Raw genomic sequence first — 22,266 nt, forward strand, 5'->3', positions numbered from 1 at the left:
GAGGCCAGTAGAATCAGTCACCACTAGTGGAAGAAACAACGAGACAGATCGATTTGCTTTGTTGGAGTTGAAGAAACAAATTTATGTCGATCCGTATGGAGCACTAAGTTCTTGGAACGATTCCATCTATTTCTGCAACTGGTTTGGGATCACTTGTGGCAATCGTCATTGACAACGGGTTATCAGTTTGGATTTACAAGGGATGGACTTGGGAGGTAACATATCTCCTTCCATGGGGAATCTCACTTTTCTTCGTTTTCTCAATATTGGAAACAATAGTTTCCATGGCAAAATCCCCCACGAGATCGGTAATCTGATTCGATTACAGTTAATTGTTTTTGAAAACAACACTCTCAAAGGAGAATTTCCTACCAGCTTGGCCAACTGCACTCGTCTAAGAAGAATTTACTTCTCCAATAACAATCTCGTCGGGAAGATTCCAATCGAATCATTGAAGTCTTTGTCAAAGCTGGAGGTTATTTCTATTAATTTTAATAGTTTAACAGGAGAAATACCAGCTTCTATTGGGAACATTTCCTCCATCCGAAGTATCTCTTTGAATGGGAATGGACTGCAAGGGAGCATTCCAGAATCCTCTGGTCAGCTAACAAACTTATACTTTCTAGCAATTGGTCTAAACAAGTTATCTGGTATGATCCCTGTCTCACTATATAATCTGTCATATCTTGAAACGATATATCTTACAGATAACCAATTGCATGGGAGCCTTCCACAAGACATAGGACTCACTCTTCCAAATTTCAAAACACTAGGAATTGGAGGGAACTACCTTTTCTCAGGGAGAATTCCAAATTCCATCTCCAATATTTCAACACTCGAAACAATTGATCTCAGTGTAAATAGTTTTGTTGGACCTGTTCCTAACAACTTAGGAAATCTTCAAAACCTTCAATGGTTCAGTATCAGTGAAAATCAATGTGCAACAGGGGAAGCTGGTGATTTGGATTTTGTAAATTCTTTGGTCAATTGTACAAATCTAGAGTTTTTGGATATAAGATATAATGGTTTTAAGGGTCCACTTCCCAACTTTAAAGCCAATCTCTCAACACAACTCTCAATATTTCTTTTGGGACAGAATCAAATATCTGGAACCATTCCTACTGGAATTGAGAATCTCTTCAACTTGACCTTCTTGGACATGGAGTTCAACTTTCTAGAAGGTAATATTCCATCTGTAATAGGGAAGCTTCCAAATCTTCAAAGATTATTCTTGAATGGAAATACACTTTCAGGACAGATACCTTCCTCTATAGGCGATCTCACTATTTTGTATGAACTCCATCTAGAAGAAAACAGCTTGAATGGAAGCATTCCTTCAAGCATTGGAAATTGTCAACAGTTACAGTACCTTACCATTGATAATAATAGCCTCCAAGGGCCAATACCTAAACAACTCTTCCTTATTTCCTCCTTATCATTATCGCTCAACTTGTCTTCTAATTCTCTGGTTGGTTCCCTTCCAATTGAAATCGGTAACTTGAAAAGTCTTTCTACAGTAGATATCTCCAAAAACAGATTGTCTGGAGAAATACCCTCCTCCATTGGTGATTGCAATAGTTTGGAATATCTTTATATGGGGGGTAATTTCTTTGAAGGAACCATTCCTCAATCTCTAACTCATTTGAAGGGGCTTCAAGATTTAGATCTCTCACACAACAACTTTTCAGGGCAAATCCCAAAAGATCTAGAAAAGCTTTCAGCATTTCAGAGTTTGAATTTATCCTTCAATAATCTTGAAGGGGAGGTACCAACAAAAGGAATCTTCAGAAATGCAAGTGCAATTTTCGTGAATGGAAATGGTAGGCTTTGTGGTGGAATTGTAGAGTTACATCTGCCTGCATGTACAAACCATGGATCTACGAAACGAGAAAAGTCCAATGCTCTTAGAATAGTTTTGGTGATAATCGGTGTGGTTCTTGGTTTTATTTTGATTTCTTCCTTTCTTATTCTCTATTGGAGAAGAAGATCAAAAAGTAAACCTCCATCCACCCCATTAATCGGTGAACGTTTCTTAAAACTTTCTTACAAAGATCTCTTCCAAGCTACTGGAGGATTTTCTTCAGCTAATTTCATAGGTTCCGGTACTTATGGCTCTGTATACAAAGGGATTATCGACCAAGATGAAACCGTTGTTGCAATCAAGGTACTCAACCTTCAACATCCAAGAGTCTACAAGAGCTTTATGGCTGAATGCAAAGCATTAAGAAACATTCGGCATCGAAATCTTGTCAAGATTTTAACTACTTGTTCAAGTCTTGATTCAAAAGGCAAAGATTTCAAACCCTTTGTTTATGAGTTCATGCCCAATGGGAGTCTAGATGATTGGTTGCATCTTCCAGTGGAGGCACATAATCATTCAAGGAATTTAAGTCTTCTTCAAAGATTAAACATCGCAATTGATGTGGCTTCTGCTTTGGATTACCTTCACTATAACTGTTATGCACCAATTGTTCATTGTGACTTGAAGCCAAGCAATGTTCTACTTGACAGAGATATGACGGCACATGTCAGTGATTTTGGTTTAGCGAGGTTACTTTTAGAACCTGAGGACAATTCATCTCAGACCCAAACTAGTACCATTGGGATAAAAGGATCTATTGGTTATGCTGCTCCAGGTAACAAATAAACAATACAATTTTATTTTGAGTTATCAAACAATACATTAAATTTTTATTCCATTGTTTTTGTCTTTATAATCAAAATCTTTTTGTAGGCTATTAAACATGACCCAAAGAATGACATAGAAAAAGGGTCTAGATTTAAAATCATGTTTATTAGGTTAATACTACACTCCAACTATTATTGGATATTCAGATCATGGTTTTATCTATATTCATTATAATTATGAATTGACTATACTACGAACATATTGGACCCTGGTATCTAATCGGATCGAATTTATACTGGATTCTTTTTAATATTACCAAAGAATCATGGTTCCCAATTGAAAAAAATGATCATGTAACTCACTACTTTTGAATAATATGTTCACAATTTTCATGTATCATTCCATAATTGCTATTGTATGAAACAAAATATATATATGCAAATCTCTTATTGTTATACTAACAACGTGGGTTTCTAAATTTTAGAATACGGATTGGGTGGAAGGGCAACTATTCAAGGGGACCTGTTTAGCTATGGGATCCTTTTATTGGAGATGTTCACAGGAAAAAGGCCAACCGATCAGATGTTTACTGATGACTTAAATCTCCATAATTTTGCAAAAGCAGCTTTACCTGTACACGTGATGCAAATTTTGGATCCAACATTCCTACCCAAGGAAGAACAAAGTGAAGAAATTGAAGAGGTTGCTACCAATAGAAATGAAGGTCCTAGTCAGAGGACAGATCAATTGCAAGATTGCTTAACTTCGATAATTGATATTGCAGTCCAATGCTCCATGGAATCACCAAGAGAGCGTATGAACATGAATGATGTTGTGAGGATACTACATTTAATCAAAGGGAAATTTCCTTGAAGCAATAATCTATCAAACAGAGCAACTATGGCTAATTAGAAGGCTATTTTGAATTTATTATTTTTGTATTTATTGTGTTGTCATGGCCACTTAATGCTCATAAAAGTCTGGGGAAAAGAAAGTTCTAGATCATGCAATGGAAGTCTACTAATCTAGGGTTAATCACACCATGGTTTTGAATCTCGCTTGTGAATCATCAGTTAACTCCTTATTCCATGCCTATCAGGAGCTTCCTCAGTTTTTATGTCAGATATTAAGGGAAGACATAGCTGGTTTACAAGTTTTTAGATTGTAATTTAATTAGTAGTTTTTCATGCTGGGTGGCTTTATATTTTAGCTATGTGTGAGAGAGTGATCTGTTCCTTTGGGTAGAGGTAAGGCGGGTTAAGTCCCTCCTTTGTATTTCTGTTTTATATTGATTTCTCAATAAAGTTTAGGGGCTTCCCTGGGTCCCAGATAATATTCAGGTTAAAAAAAAAAGGTTAATCACACCATGATTTGAAAAACGGAAGCGATACCAATCAGGGTCGGGCAGGTCACAGCCAATACTGATATGGATCGACCGATAGGCCTAATTTGATACCATTTTAAAATCATGATTTACATATGATATAAATTAATTTGGAAATTTGAAGAGTTTAAGACTCAATTTCAACCTTACTTGAGCCAAAACTGTATCAAGGTTGTATCAATTTTGGACAACTAACAATATTCCAAATATTTTTAGGGGGCTCATGAAAGCAAAAATTCAAAATGGAGTATGGCCCTGAAATTAGGTTAGAGACTCCTCCACAAAGTGCCACTCTCTTTGGATTCAAAGGATATAAAAGAAAAACACTTTCCAATTTCAATCTTCTAATTAAGGCTACATTCCCTTCAAATGCCTCTTGGCCACTTTAAAGGGTCTGCTTCAAGTGAAACCGAGGTCATATCTTTTTTGGAACTTCATAATCTCCCTAAGATTTAGATACTTTGAGAGGAATCTGTTAGAAAAATGTTGTTATCATGTATCTTAGCAGTTTTTTCAAGCATTTGATTATAATGGCTACCTATGGTCTTGGCATATGCAACTCTTACAAACCAAGGTTTTTTATTTTTTCAAACTCCACTACCAATCATTAATTTATTGCCATTCTTTGGTCTAAAACATGCTTTCTCTCGAGAAACCATACAGAGGAACCTCTCCTTTCTCAACTACCTCCCCCCCCCCCCCCCCTAAAGAATAACCTTCTTATCCTTCCTTCTCTAATTTTCTGAAATCCAACTTCTTTAACCTTATTCTCATTCATTTCTACTTAGGTTTTCGGCAATCTAAGTATGTATGATTCAATGAGTCATCCAACTGAGATGTGACTTAATGTTACTAATGCAATATTATGAATAGGCAAGTTCTCTTTATGGTATATTGAAGACATTTTTTCCCATTAAAAAAAACACATGTACATATTTCGAAGTGTACAATTCTCATGTGTACAAAGGGCGAGTCCCGGCGCAACTGTGAGGTTATTTCATTGCAACCTGATAGTCACAGGTTTGAATCAAAAAATTAACAGCCTCTCCGCGAAGCAGGGGTTAGGCTGCTTACATATTTTCCCTTCCAAAGACCCTGTAGTGGTGGGAGCCTCATGCCTTTACTATTCTCATGTGTACAACAATCCAGGAAAAAAATATAAACGTAAAAGGAAAATTAAGCATCCCACATTTTTAAGAAAGTAGTTTTGTTGCTCTTGATAGTATTTCGATCCTTATCTCAGTTTGTTCATATGGTAGAGGCTAGACCATCATTAATAGTCCTCATTGACCGGGAAGGATTTCAATTATATCTGAATATGACTTGTAAATTTTATTATGATCATCCCTAATTGGTTATCCATGGATCCCATTATCAAAAAGTGTATTCAAGGTTTTAATATGATCAGTAGTCATTGGTTATCCAACTTGACATAAGGTAGCCGTGTGGATCCTCTTCCATAAAGAAAAAAAGTGACGTGAGAGAGTAGCAACTTGACATAAGTAACTGTGTGGGTCCTCTTCCGTAGAAAAAGAAAGTGACGTGAGAGAGAAAGAAACCGTGTAGGTCCTCCTCTTAAAGAATAAAATGATGGAAGAGAGTATTTCTACCAAGAAAAACACTTTTTGTCTAAATTCACTGACTGACCAAACACTTTGGTTGTTCCGGTACATGGAATCTAAGGATTTAAAAACCAGTCCCTCGCTGATGCCGATTCTGATTGATTCTAACCGATTCAGCTCAATCAGGCCGATTTTATTTGAAAACTATATAGGTTTATCCGCATCGTTCTGATTCTGAGCAATCTTAAATAAACACTGATCGATCTCATGGACTGACTTGACTCACCGTAACTAACTAATGGTTGGACTAATAAGTAATAGTTGGATACTTGTCTCTTTCAAAAATAATATATAAATTATAATAGCATAGTAGCTGTCTATCTATCTATCTAGGGCTGCAACAGTGTCGGGTTGGGCCGAACCTTTTAAAAGCCTAGCCCAACCCTGAGTCCCATTAGCTGGGCCCAGACCTGACCTGGCCCTGACTCAGGGCCAGGAAAATCGAACCCTAACCCGCCCTCAGGGTGGGCCGGGCTGACCTTGATTGGCCCTGATCTAGCGGAAGGGAGATGCAAGGGTTGGAGACTTTGAGAAAGAGAGATGAATGGGCTTGTGAAAGGGGGATGCATGGGCTAGCCAGGCTGGGAAGAAGAAGAAGAACAACAACAACAGGGTCGGGTTGGGACAGGCCGGGCTCAGCCCGAGGCCTCAACCCTGACCCTTACTCAGGGCCAGAAATTCCTGACCCTAACCCGCCCTCAGGGCCAAGGTATCTCAACCCAGGCCCTATTCGGGCTTAGGGTGGGCTAGGGCAGGTTCGGGCCGTCAGGGTCAAACTTGCACCCCCATATCTATCTATCTATCTTACTTGCATGCTATCTGAATTTGCGTCACAAAAAATAAATAAATAAATAAAAATAAATAAAAAATAAAAACAATTAGATTCTGATGATGATGGCTGCACTACTTCAGCTTTTTCTAGTCTTCAATATTCTCTTCTTCTTTTGGAGCACAGTAGCTCTTTGATGATGAGTCTAGTAGTAGGGAACAACAAAAACGAGACAGATCGATTTGCTTTGCTGGAGTTGAAGAAACAAATTTATGTTGATCGATATGGAGCATTAAGTTCTTGGAACGATTCCATCCATTTCTGCAACTGGTTTGGGATCACTTGTGACCATCGTCATTGACAACGGGTTATTGGCTTGGATTTAGAAGGGATGGGCTTGGGAGTTAACATACCTCCATTCATAGGGAATCTCACTTTTCTTCATGTCCTCAACATCATGAACGGTATTATTTGGAGTTTTAACAATTTTAGGTTCAATTGGGAATCAATCTATTTTTATTGAACTTGAACCACAGAATTTACGGTACAAGGGTGATATGTGCTGCGTGACTAGGTGGCATTATATATAATACTCCCCCTTACGGGCAGGCCTCTTATGGGCTCTGTCTTCTTGGGTGAAGTTGGTCCCATCATCGATAGAGGCCCAAGATCATACCCACTCTAATACCATATTAAGCTTTCATCTTAAAACCAATTGATTCAAAGTGCGGTGGCCTCTTGTGGATCTTATGCTTAATAGTTGGAGCTCGGAACACCAACAGCCGATGTGGGATTATTACCTCAATATAATGGACCAACACCATTTGCAAAGCAAAGCCTTATTCAAGTATTTAGGAAGTACAGGTATCTCAGTGGACCTGACATCTATAGATGAGATGTCTACTTCAACAATCTTTTGTCACTTGTTCTAGCTTACAGAGAACATTCAAACTACATTAGATCCCAAACTTTTGTCTTAGAAATTTGACATAAAAAATGACAATTAAACGCAGTCGCTGCAATTGTTTGTATTCAACAAAATTACATCCAAACCCAAATCTTCATGATCACAATCAAGTTATATAAACAAAATAATGGATAAACGAGAACTAATCGAACGAAACTGCCAAGGAGGAAGAAAGGGAAAGAAACAGAAAACGAACCAGGAAAAGAAAAACGGTTTATGAAGAGAGAAAATGAAAAACGTTTCATGGATTCTACTCGTGAAAGCTCTATTTTTGTTTAATTTTTTTAATCAATTCTGTCACTTGTATGTGCTTCTCGGTAAATTTTTTTTTGTAGGTTACAAGATTTCCTTCTTGTTGGCTGTTTGATCTGGTAGATTCAAAGTTTTTGACTGATTTATAGCCTCACTAATAGCACTCTTTGGTTGGATTTGTTTTGTGCAGAAATTTTTTTTTTCATTTTTTATACTTGTTTTAAGAATGCAATCTGAAATTGAAATCCAAGTAAAGATAGCGTTACCCTCTCGCGTAATGGATTTACCCTCGCATTTATATATCCATCCAAACATGAAACCTTATGGTAGTCCCAATTTTAATCACTTCTCAAAATTCATTTGGATTGAAATTTGACAAGTGAGCAAAAAATATTGAGGTCTACGATCGATCTACCTGCACACAAAAGCCAGCCCCAACCAAGTTATATCAAGTGGTAAATGATATCCATGCATAATACCACAATAAAATTATGTAGTCTGCACAGACCATGAAACCCTGGCCCGCACCGATGGGCTTGATCGAATTGACCAGTTAAAGCCTGAAATTGGACGGACCGGTTACTAAGCAGCTTGGTATTAGACCGATTATTATTCACTTGTTCATGTTGCTTGGTTATATCCTGTTGAGAGCTCGATTGAGACCGACCGTTTATAACCAATTTACAATACTTTTATAGACCGGTTACCCCAATTAGTCCGTTTAAACACTTATTGTCCCCACATTAACTTGACCCCAGTTACGGATCGATAACTAATTGACTCAATATATACGTGTCCATGCCTAACCTATGAGGCCTGATTAATTAAATGATATTGGGCCTTAACTTGGTGGGTACCAATTAAGCCCAATTCTTCCTTTGTTTCTTTCATTTTCTTGACAAACGGACGTAGCCTTCTGGTAGACTTTCTTGATAAAGGGGATTAGCTGTTCGGTTTTGATCGTTTCATGTGAGCTACGGCACACTGGCTGATTGGTTTGATATTCGTTACTTACTCTGTCTAAAACCTAATCCCCCTCTGCCCTTCTTCCTCACCTGCCATCGTAGGTGTTTGTCAAATAATTGTCAAATTGAAAACTCAACGAATAATTCAGACGAATTTGACGTGAGAAAGCAGAATCAATTTTTGAAACCAACTTGACGTAAGTAATTGTGTGGATCCTATTCCATAAAGAAAGAAAATCACGCAAAAGACCATTCTACCAAGAAAAAATATACGACGTGAGGAACAGAATCACAAAAACGAACTTGAGGTAAGTAAGTGTAAGGTCAAGTGGTGGTCCATGAACTTCAAGGCTATGGTGAAACACGTTTTCTTGTCCCCTGTGGAATTTATTGAGTGACTTCTGACTAAACAACAGTTTGTGCCTAAATTCTTCTTGAATTTGGTTGGTGAAACGACACCTTGTCTTGTCCGAGTGGAATCTAACGATTCAGCTCGATCAGGCTGATTCTATTTGAAAACTATACAGGGATAAGATCAGGTTTATTCCGATTCTGACTCACCGTAACTAATAATGGTCTAATAAGTAATCATTTAGAGATCGATGAAAGACTTGGGACTTACTTTTAAGGTCAAGCTGTGTTTCTTTCTTACCAATAATCCTTTAAATAATTGGATACTTCAATTCTCTCAAACACAATAACATAGTAACAAACTTTGATTTTGATTTTGATCATGGCTGCACTTCTTCAGTTTTTTCTAATTTTCAATATTCTCCTACTCTTCTTTGGGAGCAGCTCTTTGATGATGATGATGATCGTAGTAGGCAACAATGAGACAGATCGATTTGCTTTGCTGGATTTGAAGAAACAAATTTATGATGATCCGTATGGAGCACTCAGTTCACTACAAGAAAAAGGGTTTTTCACGACATTTTTAGACGGGCCTTAGCGGCGTTTTCTAGTAAACGCAGTCATATAGGAACATTCGACGGCGTTTATGAACAAACGTCGGTATATAAAGTATAATAAGTAGATATTGTGGCGTTTATATGTAATTGCAGCTACAAGTGTTGGGGGTTTGGTTTAAACTGCCGGGGTATGTAACGATACAACGGCGTTTATTTGTAATCGCCACAATAGCATACATCTTTAGGGGCATTTGTTTTGAATTGTCGGGGTATGTAAAAATACAACGGCGTTTATTTGTAAGCGCCGTAGTATCATACATCGTTGGGGGCGTTTACGTAGTATCATACTATATTCATTTAGGGCGTTTAGGAAAAAATGCCGTTATATGAGGAGTTTCACGAAAAAACTCCAAGCTCTATTCATTTGCCGCCTCTTGCCGCGCCCTAATGATATCCTCTCTAAACTCTCAAATCACAATCCCTCACGTTTCTCTCTCAATCTATCACGATCCCTCAAATCTCTCTCAATCTCTTGCATTCTCCATCAAATCTCTCTCAATCTCTCACCGTCCCTCTTCTCTCACCGTCCCACTTCTACTTTTCTTGTGCTTTTTGGTTACCCTCTATTCTTTGGTTTCCTTCTTCTTAATCGGGGTCTCTTTTTTGCCCCAACCTGATCAATCGATTTCTTCTTAATCTGGGTTTCCTTCTTCTTCTTAGTCTGCGTCATCGGCCTAATCGAGAGTTGGGTTTTTAACCATGCTCGTTGATTGCGTTTTTCTCATGTTTATGCCTCTCTCCTTTCTAGATTTCTAGATTTTTGTCTTGTCTTCTCTGCTTGAGGTTACTTTTCTCCTGGTGGTCGGAAGACAAAGGTGCCTCTTTCCCTACAATATTTTGGTTTCGTCTTCTCTGCATTAGGGTTCCGAATAAATTTGGTAGGGGCTTGTTGAGAAATGGGGTTTTCTATTGGACTGTTTACATGAGCAGATCTATAGTTGAAACGAGATGGGCAGAGAGAAGACAGAATATTGGTCATCATCGGGAGCAGATCTACCGCTTCGTAGGTAGAAGTGAGAGACAGAGAGCCCAAGGAAGAAAAGAAGGTAGTTTTTGGAAAAGCAGAATGTTGAGGAAGAAGATCGATCTAATAATCTTCTTCTAAGATGGCTTCTCTTTCTTCTTATGAAAGATGGCTAGCTCTCAGCACGGGCACATATTTGGTTTGTTATAAACATCTCCCTCTCTGTCTAAGTTATTGATTATATAATTAGGTTTCATTGTTAGTGATGAATTTCGGGTGATAGGCATGAAATTCTGGGATTGAATTGGATGGTTTGCTCAACTATTCCATTGATTTCGTTTGAATCATTGCTGTTGGAAACATACCGTACGATGCGACTAAAGAATAGCTAATACAAATTTGTATATAGGTTGGACCTATCTTATGGTACAGGACAGTATCTCTCTCTCCCGTCCCCCCTACTACCTTTTCCTTTTCTGTATTTGTTTTGGTAAAAAAAGAGGGAATATTTCTGTATATCCATATTGGAAGTAAACTCCTTTTGGGGGTGTTAAGATTTGACCTTACATTTAACTTGGAGGCATGGATTGGTTATAAATGCCAATTGTGCAGTAGAGGTACTATGCCAATATTAAAACAAACTCATATATATCCGAAAGCCCTCTATGTTCAATCACCACATGTATCTCCATATATAAGAAAACAGTTCACTTTCAAGCAAAATAGTGGGCACCCACTTCAACTTCAAGATTGTTGCTTTGGAAACTGTTGTGAACCCTTATGATTAAGCATGAGAGAAATATTCTGATGAAACTATTTGTACTGATTTTATGCACAAGATATTAACTCTAAACTGAATGAATCAATGTTCTCTTTCCTGAAACTGTGTGTTAGCCATCTGTATTCAATTCCTATTTTAGCTTACTTTAGGGAGTATTCTAATTGATTGTTGAATGTAAATTGATTTGATTGATGTGACACGAATTCTCTTTTGTAAGAAAACAATGGTATGCCATCATATATTATATGAGCAGTTGCATCACTTTCTACTTTCTAATGAAACTATAAACTGCTCGACTTTCCACTCTGCCATGAACTGGATGAATTTCAAGTTGGCAGTCCTCTAGGTCCATAGGATATATTTTACATTGTTATAAATGTTTGCATGGCCCTCGTTTCAGTTCCTCATTTGCTTTGTTTATTCCAGATTAGTTATTGATAGAGAAACGAGAAAATCAAAAGGTTATGGGATCTTTGAGTACAAATCTGAAGAGATAGCTCTTGGTGCTCGTCGCAATCTTCAAGGCTATGAGATCAATGGCCACTAGATATGGGTTGATTTTTTCGGAAAATGATAAAAGTTTTAACAGAAACCATGATCGGATCATTAAGCTAAATAGAAGCATGTTGAGGAAATTATCTATTTTCCTTATTGTTGTTTAATGATGGCACTTCACCTAATGAGCTTTAAAAACTTGTGTCCATGAAATGTTGAACTTCCTGCATGCCCATTTTGAAAATCATCTGCCAACTTGGCAGCCTATTCTGTTATTAGGTTTATAACATGGAAAAAGAGCACTTGTGAACTTCTAATTTAATTATGTATTTATGTATTCATGTGAGAAAGCTTTTACTCATTGTAATATATGTATAGGTGTTATTTTCTTCTACAGCTCAATAGTAGATGAACATTTCATTTAATTTAATGTTAATCTCTCTCTCTCTCTCTCTCTAGAAGGATTAAATTATTTACAACCCTTTGCTGCTTCTATGAGGTAATGCGCTTCTACTAATTTCTCATTAATGACAAAAAAGCGTTCCCTCACCCAACAGATGCAAACCTTCCTCTCTCTCCCCTCCACCTCTGAACCGTCGTCCATCCACAGTGCTGACCTCTAGGAATGGACACCTCCCATCGACACACTGCATGCAACATGTGTATATCTTCCATCTCCCAACCCTCTCTCCTACATACTGCCCTTTCTTGCTGCTCCAGGAATCAGGCGGGGGTTGCAAAAGCGATTCAAGTTTGGTACGAATAGGATTGAGGCTACATACATCCCTTTCTTCCTCTCTGCAATTTTTGTTTGTTTGATGAATTTCTAATTACTGCTTATTCCTTTGTTTCTATTGTTCCTTTCCCTTTCTCGAATGTCCTTCTCTCATTTCCCTGGCTTCAGAGATACATCCCTCCATTGGCTTCTTACATTGTAGAACAGAGAAGAATACACAGTTATCTCTTCTTGGAATCAGGTGTTGTTCTACATCCCTAATTATCTAACTAATTTTTTTTTTTTTAACATTTTTTGTGTGTGCTATCGTTTCTATGCGTGGAAGTATTATCTCCTATATTTGAATTAATGGAGATGTAATCGTCTGTGAACCGTTAAATTATTATTGTTTTCCTTCTTTTATCCATTTTTTCCCTGCGTCTTTTTTGAGGTTGGATAGAGTTTTGTTGGCTATATGTGGATAAGTGTCTGCCCATTGAACATATGCTTTTGATTTTCAATGGAACTCATACCAATCAACAGTTTCTATTTATGAGATCTGACAAATTTCTTCAATATATAATCTTTATCATCTATTTTTCATTTGGATCTCATGTGGTTGAATTTCATTGAAAGAATCATAGACTGCTGCTTTTTTTTTTGTTTTTGGGTGAATAACTAATATATTCAACCAAGTGTAAAGGAGATCTAACTGCACTTAGAATGTTTGATGCTATGCCTGTGATAAATGTTGTGTAAATTTCAAATCTGTCAGGGAATTTTTGTTCAATTCACGCATGGATACTCCACAGTCATCATGTGGTGTGGTGTCGAACTTCACATAACAGAGTTTGCAAAGAGATAGTTTCATGTAGCAGTGACTGGAAGAATTACTGTTTGCTTCATGGGCCCAATATGAAAAAGTTATAAAGGACTATTGATTGATGCTCTTTGATCATCCTATTTGTGTTAAATCATTGTTACTTAGGTTTATACATTTGTTAGGGTCTCATAAGATATTATTTTCTTTCCTCTCCTAGAGCCATTGTAGTTGCATGATGTGTGTATTTCAGAGCAAGTTAACATTCATGTAGAGAAGACACCATGTGGACATTAAAAATCATGGATAACTGCTACTAATTAGGTATTGATAGTAAGATTGAGAGACCAGCTAAGAAAAGATCCTACATCACAAGCATAAACGTTATTAGATTGCAAGTGAGAGTATTAGATGACTATCATGAATAAAAAATACTATAGTTCAGATCTACAACAGCAACAATCCTCTCTCTCTCTCTTCCTCTCCAAACAGATGTTTTATTGATTTCGACATACAAAAAAAAAAAAAAATCTTTCAATCTATACAAATTGTCCAAATTAAATTACCTTTACAGATCTAAGTGCGAAATTTATCCATCTCCCTAACGAATAGCAATGGATAGGATGTTGAACATGGTTTGCATCTGTCTCATTCCAATATATGTTCATTGTGCTTCTGCAGATTTGTGGTTTGAACTTCCCGGCGTTGAAGATGCACATAGCCCCACCTTCCCCTCTATCTTTTTGGATGTTGATGTTGGCTCGGTTAGGTATCTCTCTCTTTCTCTCTCTTATGTTTCAGTTTTGATTCAGATGGTTATTAATCAATTTTGGATTGGATATGATTCTGGTTTGACAGGTTATGTTCTTTAAATTATTTGTTGTTAATTTGTTACTGTTACATTCCTAAAGGCATTGGTAATTTTTCCTTCTCTTTTCGTTGTTTTATGTGATATTATGGATTTTAATGATTCTACGTTTTCTGAATCTGTTCAAACCTATGATGGCTAATTTTACATCTATTAATTTACTTGATTACAGAAAAGAGGCACTTTTCTTCTACCTATGTTTCTCGACTCTTTGCTCTGAGTATTCTTTCATCTCTTCCTGTGGGTGGTCATTTTGTATTTCTCTTAGTATTCCTATTTAATCGTCTAAGATTTTCCTCTACTACTATGAATACATTAGTGCATATTTATTTTTGTAGTGATATTAGCTTGAATGGCATGAGCATGAATGCTCTTGTTCCAGTTTTGTTTGACTGAGAACTGTTGTTTCGTCTACTATGTTGGGTTTTCATAGCTTCTCAACATGTGTACACTTTGGGAACCTTCTTCATTCTTAAACTACCTGGGTTATTTTATTTTATTGTTGTTCTGAATTTGATGGTTGCAGTGTTGCACTATTGTATTGTCTCTTCCTGAGGTATCAGTTTTATTGTGCTTTGGTGAGTCTTTCATGTTGGGTTTCGTTGACAATAGTATGGCATTGACCGGTTCTGCCACAACTTCTCTCTCTAAGGAGATACCCAGCGGCGGATTTCATGGGTTCTACATACTCTAACGAAACCAGTGCAGTTCTATTTAGATAAGAGACGGCACTAAACTTTTTTTTGGGTAACGCACTTAACTAACATTGGCTATTAAAGTGTACTTAATAGCCACATATTGACCCACTTGGATGGATGGTCCATTGTTTGGGCTTTTTTCTTTTTTATACCCAGCTGTCTAATGTAGTCAATGATTGGAAAATTATTCACTTCAAAATTCAGTCTAGACATTGAGAGTGACTGGAGTAGTTAGCACTGATAATGGTGTAATCCCAAACAATCTCTTCTGTTCAGTCGTAGCATATTCTTAATCTTCTTAATCCCAGATGATCAGTAGCATTATAACTACGTACTTCTGCTGAGAATCCTCCTCTTTCTCACCAACACCACCTTCAACTACCCATTTGAGATCTCCAGCATAGATGATTGCTCCCCCCACCTCCTGTTACAAGAGTAATGATTGGACACCATCTATGTAGTTTCTTGGGGATGAAAACATGATGTCCTATGCTCCAACATCTACGGTAATCTGAATTTGACTTCATACTTTTCTCTTGGCCTACTAACTTATTATTCTTATAATGACAATGGAGATGTTGATGAGGTAATGGATAGTCTTTTCTTCTTTTGTAAATTGGTCTAGATGTTTTTAAATGAGTAGCTTTTCGTGTAGCAAACTTCACTTGATGGCATAGAGTTGTTCATGGTTCTTTCTCAATAATTCTCTTCCTTTAATTCTAATTCCCATTTTGTATACTGCACTCCCCATTGCTATTAGCTCCCCAATGCAACTCTAGGGTACATGGAAATTTGTTTGATTCATACATGCTGTTTTTTTTTTTTGTATTTTTTTATAATGTTCTAGAAACTCCGGAAATAAGCAAAGATAGGTGTTGTGGTGTGGGGTGGAACTTTGCATGGCAGTTCAGTCGTGAAGAAGTTGTTTCATGGAACAAATTTTGTAAAAAACACGGCTTCCTTCTCCACATTATTTATTTTTAATTGTTGCTTTGTATTTATTTTCTTCACTTTCGAATAAATGTGTCTATATGTTTCCCTTGTTAGGTCAATGTACATTGTTGCAGAGTTATATGAGACAAGAGAGATGAAGGTCAGAGAAGGAGAATAGAAAAACAACGAGCATTTTCAGCCAAGGGAGTAGTAGTTTTTTGGGTCTTTGACTTTATTATCTTTTTCTAACTCAAGTAGGGAACCTACTCCATTTGGTTTAGGATTTCCTTTGTTCTCTTTTCAAACTTGGGTATTTTTGGAACTCTATTTTTAACCTTAAAGATATAACTGTTAGCATTATTTTTTTCATGGTAGTTTAGGCATGTTCTTTGGTTGAAATTGGATATAAATGATGTACTGAAAATCTGGCCATGTTTCTTAATTGAAAGTTAGCAAAAATGTGTCTACAGTAGTTTTTTCTTAGTTTGTTCTTTTGGGAATATCATTAGAAGATATGATTGAACTATACAGTGACATAGAGATGATGTATCGATCATTGTAGATTCTTCTTCTTTGTTCTCTATGATACTTCATGCTGATATGAGCTGATAAAATTGGTACATGGTTATATTGCTACAGGTACTGCCTATTGCGAGTTTGATTTCAAACCAGACACTTTTTCGACATGATCAAGCTAATAAAGATTGGTACTTGGTTATATTGCTGCAGGTAACGTCCATTTGAATACTAATGTCAATGAGTTATTGCTAAATTTTGTGTGTTTACTAAAGTTGTTTGGTGATTTAAAGCACTCCTTGTCTAAGGTGTTCATTGATTGAAGACATAGAGCAAAGTACATACATTGTTTATTTTGTTTTTGAATTTTAATAATTTGTCATAGGTTGTAAGTGTCCTTTGGGGTAAGGTAGACTAAATGTAATTAAGTTTCAAATTTTGGATCCTGTCATTATTTCATTGTTTTTAGGGATGAATGTTCTTCTTTTTTTTCTTTTTTCTTTTTTGGGTGGAAGTCTTAAGTCTCTTCACATCAATAGGTTAAAGGATAAGATAACAGAACAGGTTAAAGGATTAGGTAAATAAATTTTTTTTTAAAAATACTATATGTAGCGGCGTTTTTTACTAAATGCCGCTAAGTGTGTATATTTTACCGGCGTTTAAGAAATGCCGCTATAGGATATTTTACCGACGTTTATGTAAATATGCCGCAAATAAATCATAATTATACCAACGCTTACCAATATATAGCGACATTTCAAAAAAACGCCGTTATAAAGTATATATGGCGACATTTGTTAACAAACGCCGGTGAAAGTATACTTACACGAGCATATGGCATAAATGCCGCGATACATTTTCGGTGGTACATTTGACGACATATGTGCGGTGTTTGTAATAAACGACGCTGAATCATATAGCGGCGTTTTTTTAAGCTACGACGACATTTAAAAAAAGCCATAAAAGACGCCTTTTCTTGTAGTGGTTCTTGGAACGATTCCATCCATTTCTACAATTGGGTTGGGATCACATGTGGTCATCATCATCGACAACGGGTTATCAGCCTGGATTTACAAGGGAAAAGCTTGGGAGGTAACATTTCTTCTTCCATAGGGAATCTCACTTTTCTTCATTCCCTTGACATTGGAAACAATAGCTTCCATGGCAAAATCCCACAAGAGATCGGAAATCTGATTCGACTACAGTACATTGTTTTTCAAAACAACACTCTCCAAGGAGAACTTCCTACCAGCTTGGCCAACTGCACTCGTCTAAGAGAAATTCACTTCTCCCATAACAATCTTGTTGGGAAAATTCCGGTGGAACTATTTACATCTTTGTCAAAGCTGGAGGTAATTTCTATTAATTATAATGGTTTAACAGGAGAAATACCAGCTTCGTTTGGGAACATTTCCTCCATCCAAAGTATCTCTTTGGGTGGGAATGGACTGCATGGGAGCATTCCAAAATCCTTTGGTCAGCTAGCAAACTTATACTTTCTATCACTTGTTCTAAACAAGTTATCTGGTATGATCCCTGTCTCACTGTCTAATCTCTCATCTCTTGAAACGATTTATCTTACATATAACCAACTGCATGGGAGCCTTCCACGAGACATAGGACTCACTCTTCCAAATTTCAAATCGCTAGGAATTGGAGGGAACCTTTTCTCAGGGAGAATTCCAAATTCCATCTCCAATATTTCAACATTCAAAACAATTGATCTCAGTAAAAACAGTTTTGCTGGACCTATTCCTAATAACTTAGGAAATCTTCAAAACTTTCAATGGTTCAGTATTGGTACAAATCAGCTTGGAACAGGAGAAGTTGATGATTTTAATTTTGTAAATTCTTTGGTCAATTGTACAAATCTAGAGGTTTTGGATATAAGAGATAATGGTTTTAAGGGTCACATTCCCAACTTCAAAGCCAAAATCTCAACACAGCTCTCATGGCTTTCTCTGGGAGGGAATCAAATATCTGGAACCATTCCCGCTGGGATTAAGAATCTCATCAACTTAACCATGTTGTCTATGGAGCTTAACTTTCTAGAAGGTAATATTCTGTCTGTGATAGGGAAGCTTCCGAAGCTTCAAAGATTATTCTTGGGTGGAAATAGACTTTCAGGACAAATACCTTCCTCGATAGGCAATCTCACTCTTTTGTATGAACTCCATTTAGAAGAAAACTACTTGAATGGAAGCATTCCTTCCAGCGTTGGAAATCTTCAACATTTACAGGACCTATCCATTGATAAAAATAGCCTCCAAGGCCCGATACCTAAACAACTCTTCCTTATTTCATCCTTGTCAATATCTCTCGATTTATCTTCTAATTCTTTGACCGGTTCCCTACCCATTGAAATCGGTAAATGGAAGAGTCTCTCTACAATAGATATCTCCAAAAACAGATTGTCTGGAGAAATACCCTCCTCCATTGGTGATTGCAATAGTTTGGAATATCTTTATATGGGGGATAATTTCTTTGAAGGAACCATTCCTCAATCTCTAACTCGTTTGAAGGGGCTTCAAGATTTAAATCTCTCACACAACAACTTTTCAGGGCAAATCCCGCAAGATCTAGAAAAGCTTTCAGCACTGCAGAGTTTGAATTTATCCTTCAATAATCTTGAAGGGGAGGTACCAACAAAAGGAACCTTCGAAAATGCAAGTGCAATTTTCGTGAATGGAAATGGTAAGCTTTGTGGTGGAATTGTGGAGTTACATCTGCCTGCATGTACAAACCATGGATCTACGAAACGAGAAAAGTCCAATGCTCTTAGAATAGTTTTGGAGATAATCGGTGTGGTTCTTGGTTTTATTTTGATATCTTCCTTTCATATTCTCTATTGGAGAAGAAGATCAAAAAGTAAACCTCCATCCACCCCATTAATCGGTGACCGTTTCTTAAAACTTTCTTACAAAGATCTCTTCCAAGCTACTGGAGGATTTTCTTCAGCTAATTTCATAGGTTCCGGTAGTTTTGGCTCTGTATACAAAGGTATTATCGACCAAGATGAAACAATTGTTGCAGTCAAGGTACTCAACCTTCAAATTCCAAGAGTCTACAAGAGTTTTATGGCTGAATGCAGAGCATTAAGAAACATTCGGCATTGAAATCTTGTCAAGATTTTAACTTCTTGTTCAAGTATTGATTCAAAAGGAAAAGATTTCAAAGCCCTTGTTTATGAGTTCATGCCCAATGGGAGTCTAGATGATTAGTTGCACTTGTCAATGGAGGCACATAATCATTCAAGAAATTTAAACTTTCTTCAAAGATTAAACATCGCAATTGATGTGGCTTCTGCTTTGGATTACCTTCATTATAATTGTCATGCGCCAATTGTTCATTGTGACTTGAAGCCAAGCAATGTTCTACTTGACATAGATATGATAGCACATGTTAGTGATTTTGGTTTGGCGAGGCTACTTTTGGAACCTGATGACAATTCATCTGAGACTCAAACTAGCACCATTGGGATAAAAGGATCTATTGGCTATGCTGCTCCAGGTAACAAATAAACAATACAATTTGATTTTAAGTTATCAATCAATACATTAAATTTGTATTCCATTTTTTCTATCTATTCTAATCATAATCTTTATGTAGGCTATTAAACATGACCCAAATAATGGTTTAGAAAAATGGTCCAGATCTAAAGATCATGTTTATTAGGTTAATACTTCAATCCAACTAGTATTTGATATTCATATCTTGTTCTTATTAGTTGATTGAGTATATAAACACACTTTTCTATCTTAATTAGAGTGGATCGTGGTTTTATTCATGTTATTATATTATTATGGTTTTTTATTCATGTTCATTTCAATTAGGAATTCATTATACTACGAACACATTGGATCCTGGTATCTAATTTGACCGAATTTGGATTGGATTCTTCTTAACATTATCAAAATAATCACGATTTTCAAATTGAAGAAATGACAATGTAACTTGCTAATTTAGAATAACATGTTCACAGTTTTCATATCTTAGACCGTAATTTCTATTGTATAAGAAAAAAAATGCAAATCTCTTATTGTTATACTAATGTGAAGTTTCTAAATTTTAGAATATGGAATGGGTGGAAGGGCAACTATACAAGGGGATGTGTTTAGCTATGGGATCCTTTTGTTGGAGATATTCACAGGAAAAAGGCCAACAAATCAGATGTTTATGGATGACTTAAATCTCCATAACTTTGCAAAAGCAGCTTTACCCGCACATGTGATGCAAATTTTAGATCCAACATTCCTATCCAGGGAAGAACAAACTGAAGAAATTGAAGAGGTTGTTACCAATAGGATGGAAGGTCCTAGTCATAGGACAGATCAATTGCAAGATTGCATAACGTCAATAATTGAAATTGCAGTCCAATGCTCCATGGAATCCCCAAGAGAACGTATGCGCATGAATGATGTTGTGAGGAGATTACATTTAATCAAAGGGAAATTTTCTTGAAGCAAGAATCTATCAAACAATCAGAGCAACTATGCCTAATTGGAAGGTGATTCTGAATTTATTATCTTTGTATTTACTATATTGTCTTTGCCGCTTAATTAATGCTCATAAAAAACTGGGGAAAAGAAAATTCTAGATCATGCAGAAGAAGTAGGTTGATCTAAAAAAAAAATGGAATTGATACCGATATGGATACCGATTGGGGTCGGGCAAGTCATGGCCAATACCGTGACTTTCTCCTGTACGTTTATCTTCCTCTCTTTGCCCTCTCTATCAATCTCTTTGTTTCATCATCCCCATCCATCCATCCGTCGTCTTTCTGCCCCCTTCCTCTTTCTGATTGATTTAATCCTTCATAGAGATAATCAGTGAATTTTTTAATGCAGCAGAAGACAATACTCGAACATGAATGAAGGCCAGTAATTAATGGTTCGGAGAAAGTAACAATGGAATGAAATCCCCAAGCTTCATGGAGCTGTACATGTTATGGCACCTACTCTCTCACAATTTGAAGTTCTTGGACCCAGCTGGCATGGAAGACATACTATTATAGAAGAAAAAATAATATTGTAGCTAAAATTGCTTCATTAATTTTGGTAGCTAGGAACTTATCTTCTCACTCCCCTCCTCCCACAACCGAAGCTACCCAAGCATATGTGGGGGAGAGGGCCGGAGCTTCTATCAAATTGAGCTTCAATATAATGGAAATGTGGTTTGTAAACCAGTAGGGGATTCTTTAATTTTGGTGTTTTTTTTTGTTTTTTTTTTTTGTTTTTTAATTTAACAGATCATTCATATATGGGGTTAAATGGGTGAGTTGTGGGAAATCTGGGTTTTGAGATCATCGATCTCTTCTGCATGCCAGTTATGCTTCGAAAAGCTTTCATTATCATTATTGAGATATGGGCAAAATGGCTAAGATAATATTATCCGCTATTTATCTGTTAGGAACAAAGGCAGCCTGGAAAGGAGAAATAAAAAGAGGCAAGCCAGAAGGCCTTTGAGGCAGTTTTAGCCAGTAACTTGAGAATGATCTTATAAATAACATTACATAGATTTATAGGCCTAAAGTAAGATACTCAGGATGCAACATATTTTTTAGGAATCAAGCAAATGAGAGTATGATTGCACCCGAGAGATGAAAAGAAATCCTAAACATAATTACAGAAATCTGAGCTAGCCAATAATGTCCTAGATCGAACTTGTAGTAAAAGCAGGCCTGGAAAACATCAGGTCCTACTCCAATAGAGAAAGTTGCATGTTTAATTTCATCATGGTTAGGTATAGATGACATGTTCAAAAAAGCATTAATAGAGAAGGATCAATGAACCTATATATTAAAAAGACACTCAACAAAATTAGGGTCCAAAGGACAGGAAGATGTGAAAATGTTGGATAGGTGGTCAAACTCTAGCCTTTTGGTTTGAATGACTCAATACGATATAGGAGTGGAGCACTA

The 22,266-nt window shown here is 36.7% G+C and overlaps 1 protein-coding gene across 1 annotated transcript; it reads left to right on the forward strand.

Moving 5' to 3' along the window:
* The first annotated feature begins 202 nt into the window (after window positions 1–202).
* Window positions 203–20,836, forward strand: LOC122643743 (LRR receptor-like serine/threonine-protein kinase EFR). The gene is made up of 3 exons (XM_043837359.1): window positions 203–1,893; window positions 1,984–2,636; window positions 20,419–20,836. The coding sequence occupies exons 1-3, from the start codon at window positions 203–205 to the stop codon at window positions 20,805–20,807; spliced, it is 2,733 nt and encodes a 910-aa protein (XP_043693294.1). The 3' UTR covers window positions 20,808–20,836.
* Window positions 20,837–22,266: the final 1,430 nt, after the last annotated feature.

Source organism: Telopea speciosissima, chromosome 1, assembly GCF_018873765.1.
Source record: "Telopea speciosissima isolate NSW1024214 ecotype Mountain lineage chromosome 1, Tspe_v1, whole genome shotgun sequence".
Taxonomy (NCBI): domain Eukaryota; kingdom Viridiplantae; phylum Streptophyta; class Magnoliopsida; order Proteales; family Proteaceae; genus Telopea; species Telopea speciosissima.

Bases quoted from the DNA above. Each gene is read 5' to 3' on its own strand.
- LOC122643743 (XM_043837359.1), top strand. From the start codon at position 203: ATGGACTTGGGAGGTAACATATCTCCTTCCATGGGGAATCTCACTTTT. The intron at 1,894-1,983 runs GTCCAATGCTCT...CTATTGGAGAAG, and splicing joins GGATCTACGAAACGAGAAAA to AAGATCAAAAAGTAAACCTC. The intron at 2,637-20,418 runs GTAACAAATAAA...TCTAAATTTTAG, and splicing joins TATTGGTTATGCTGCTCCAG to AATATGGAATGGGTGGAAGG.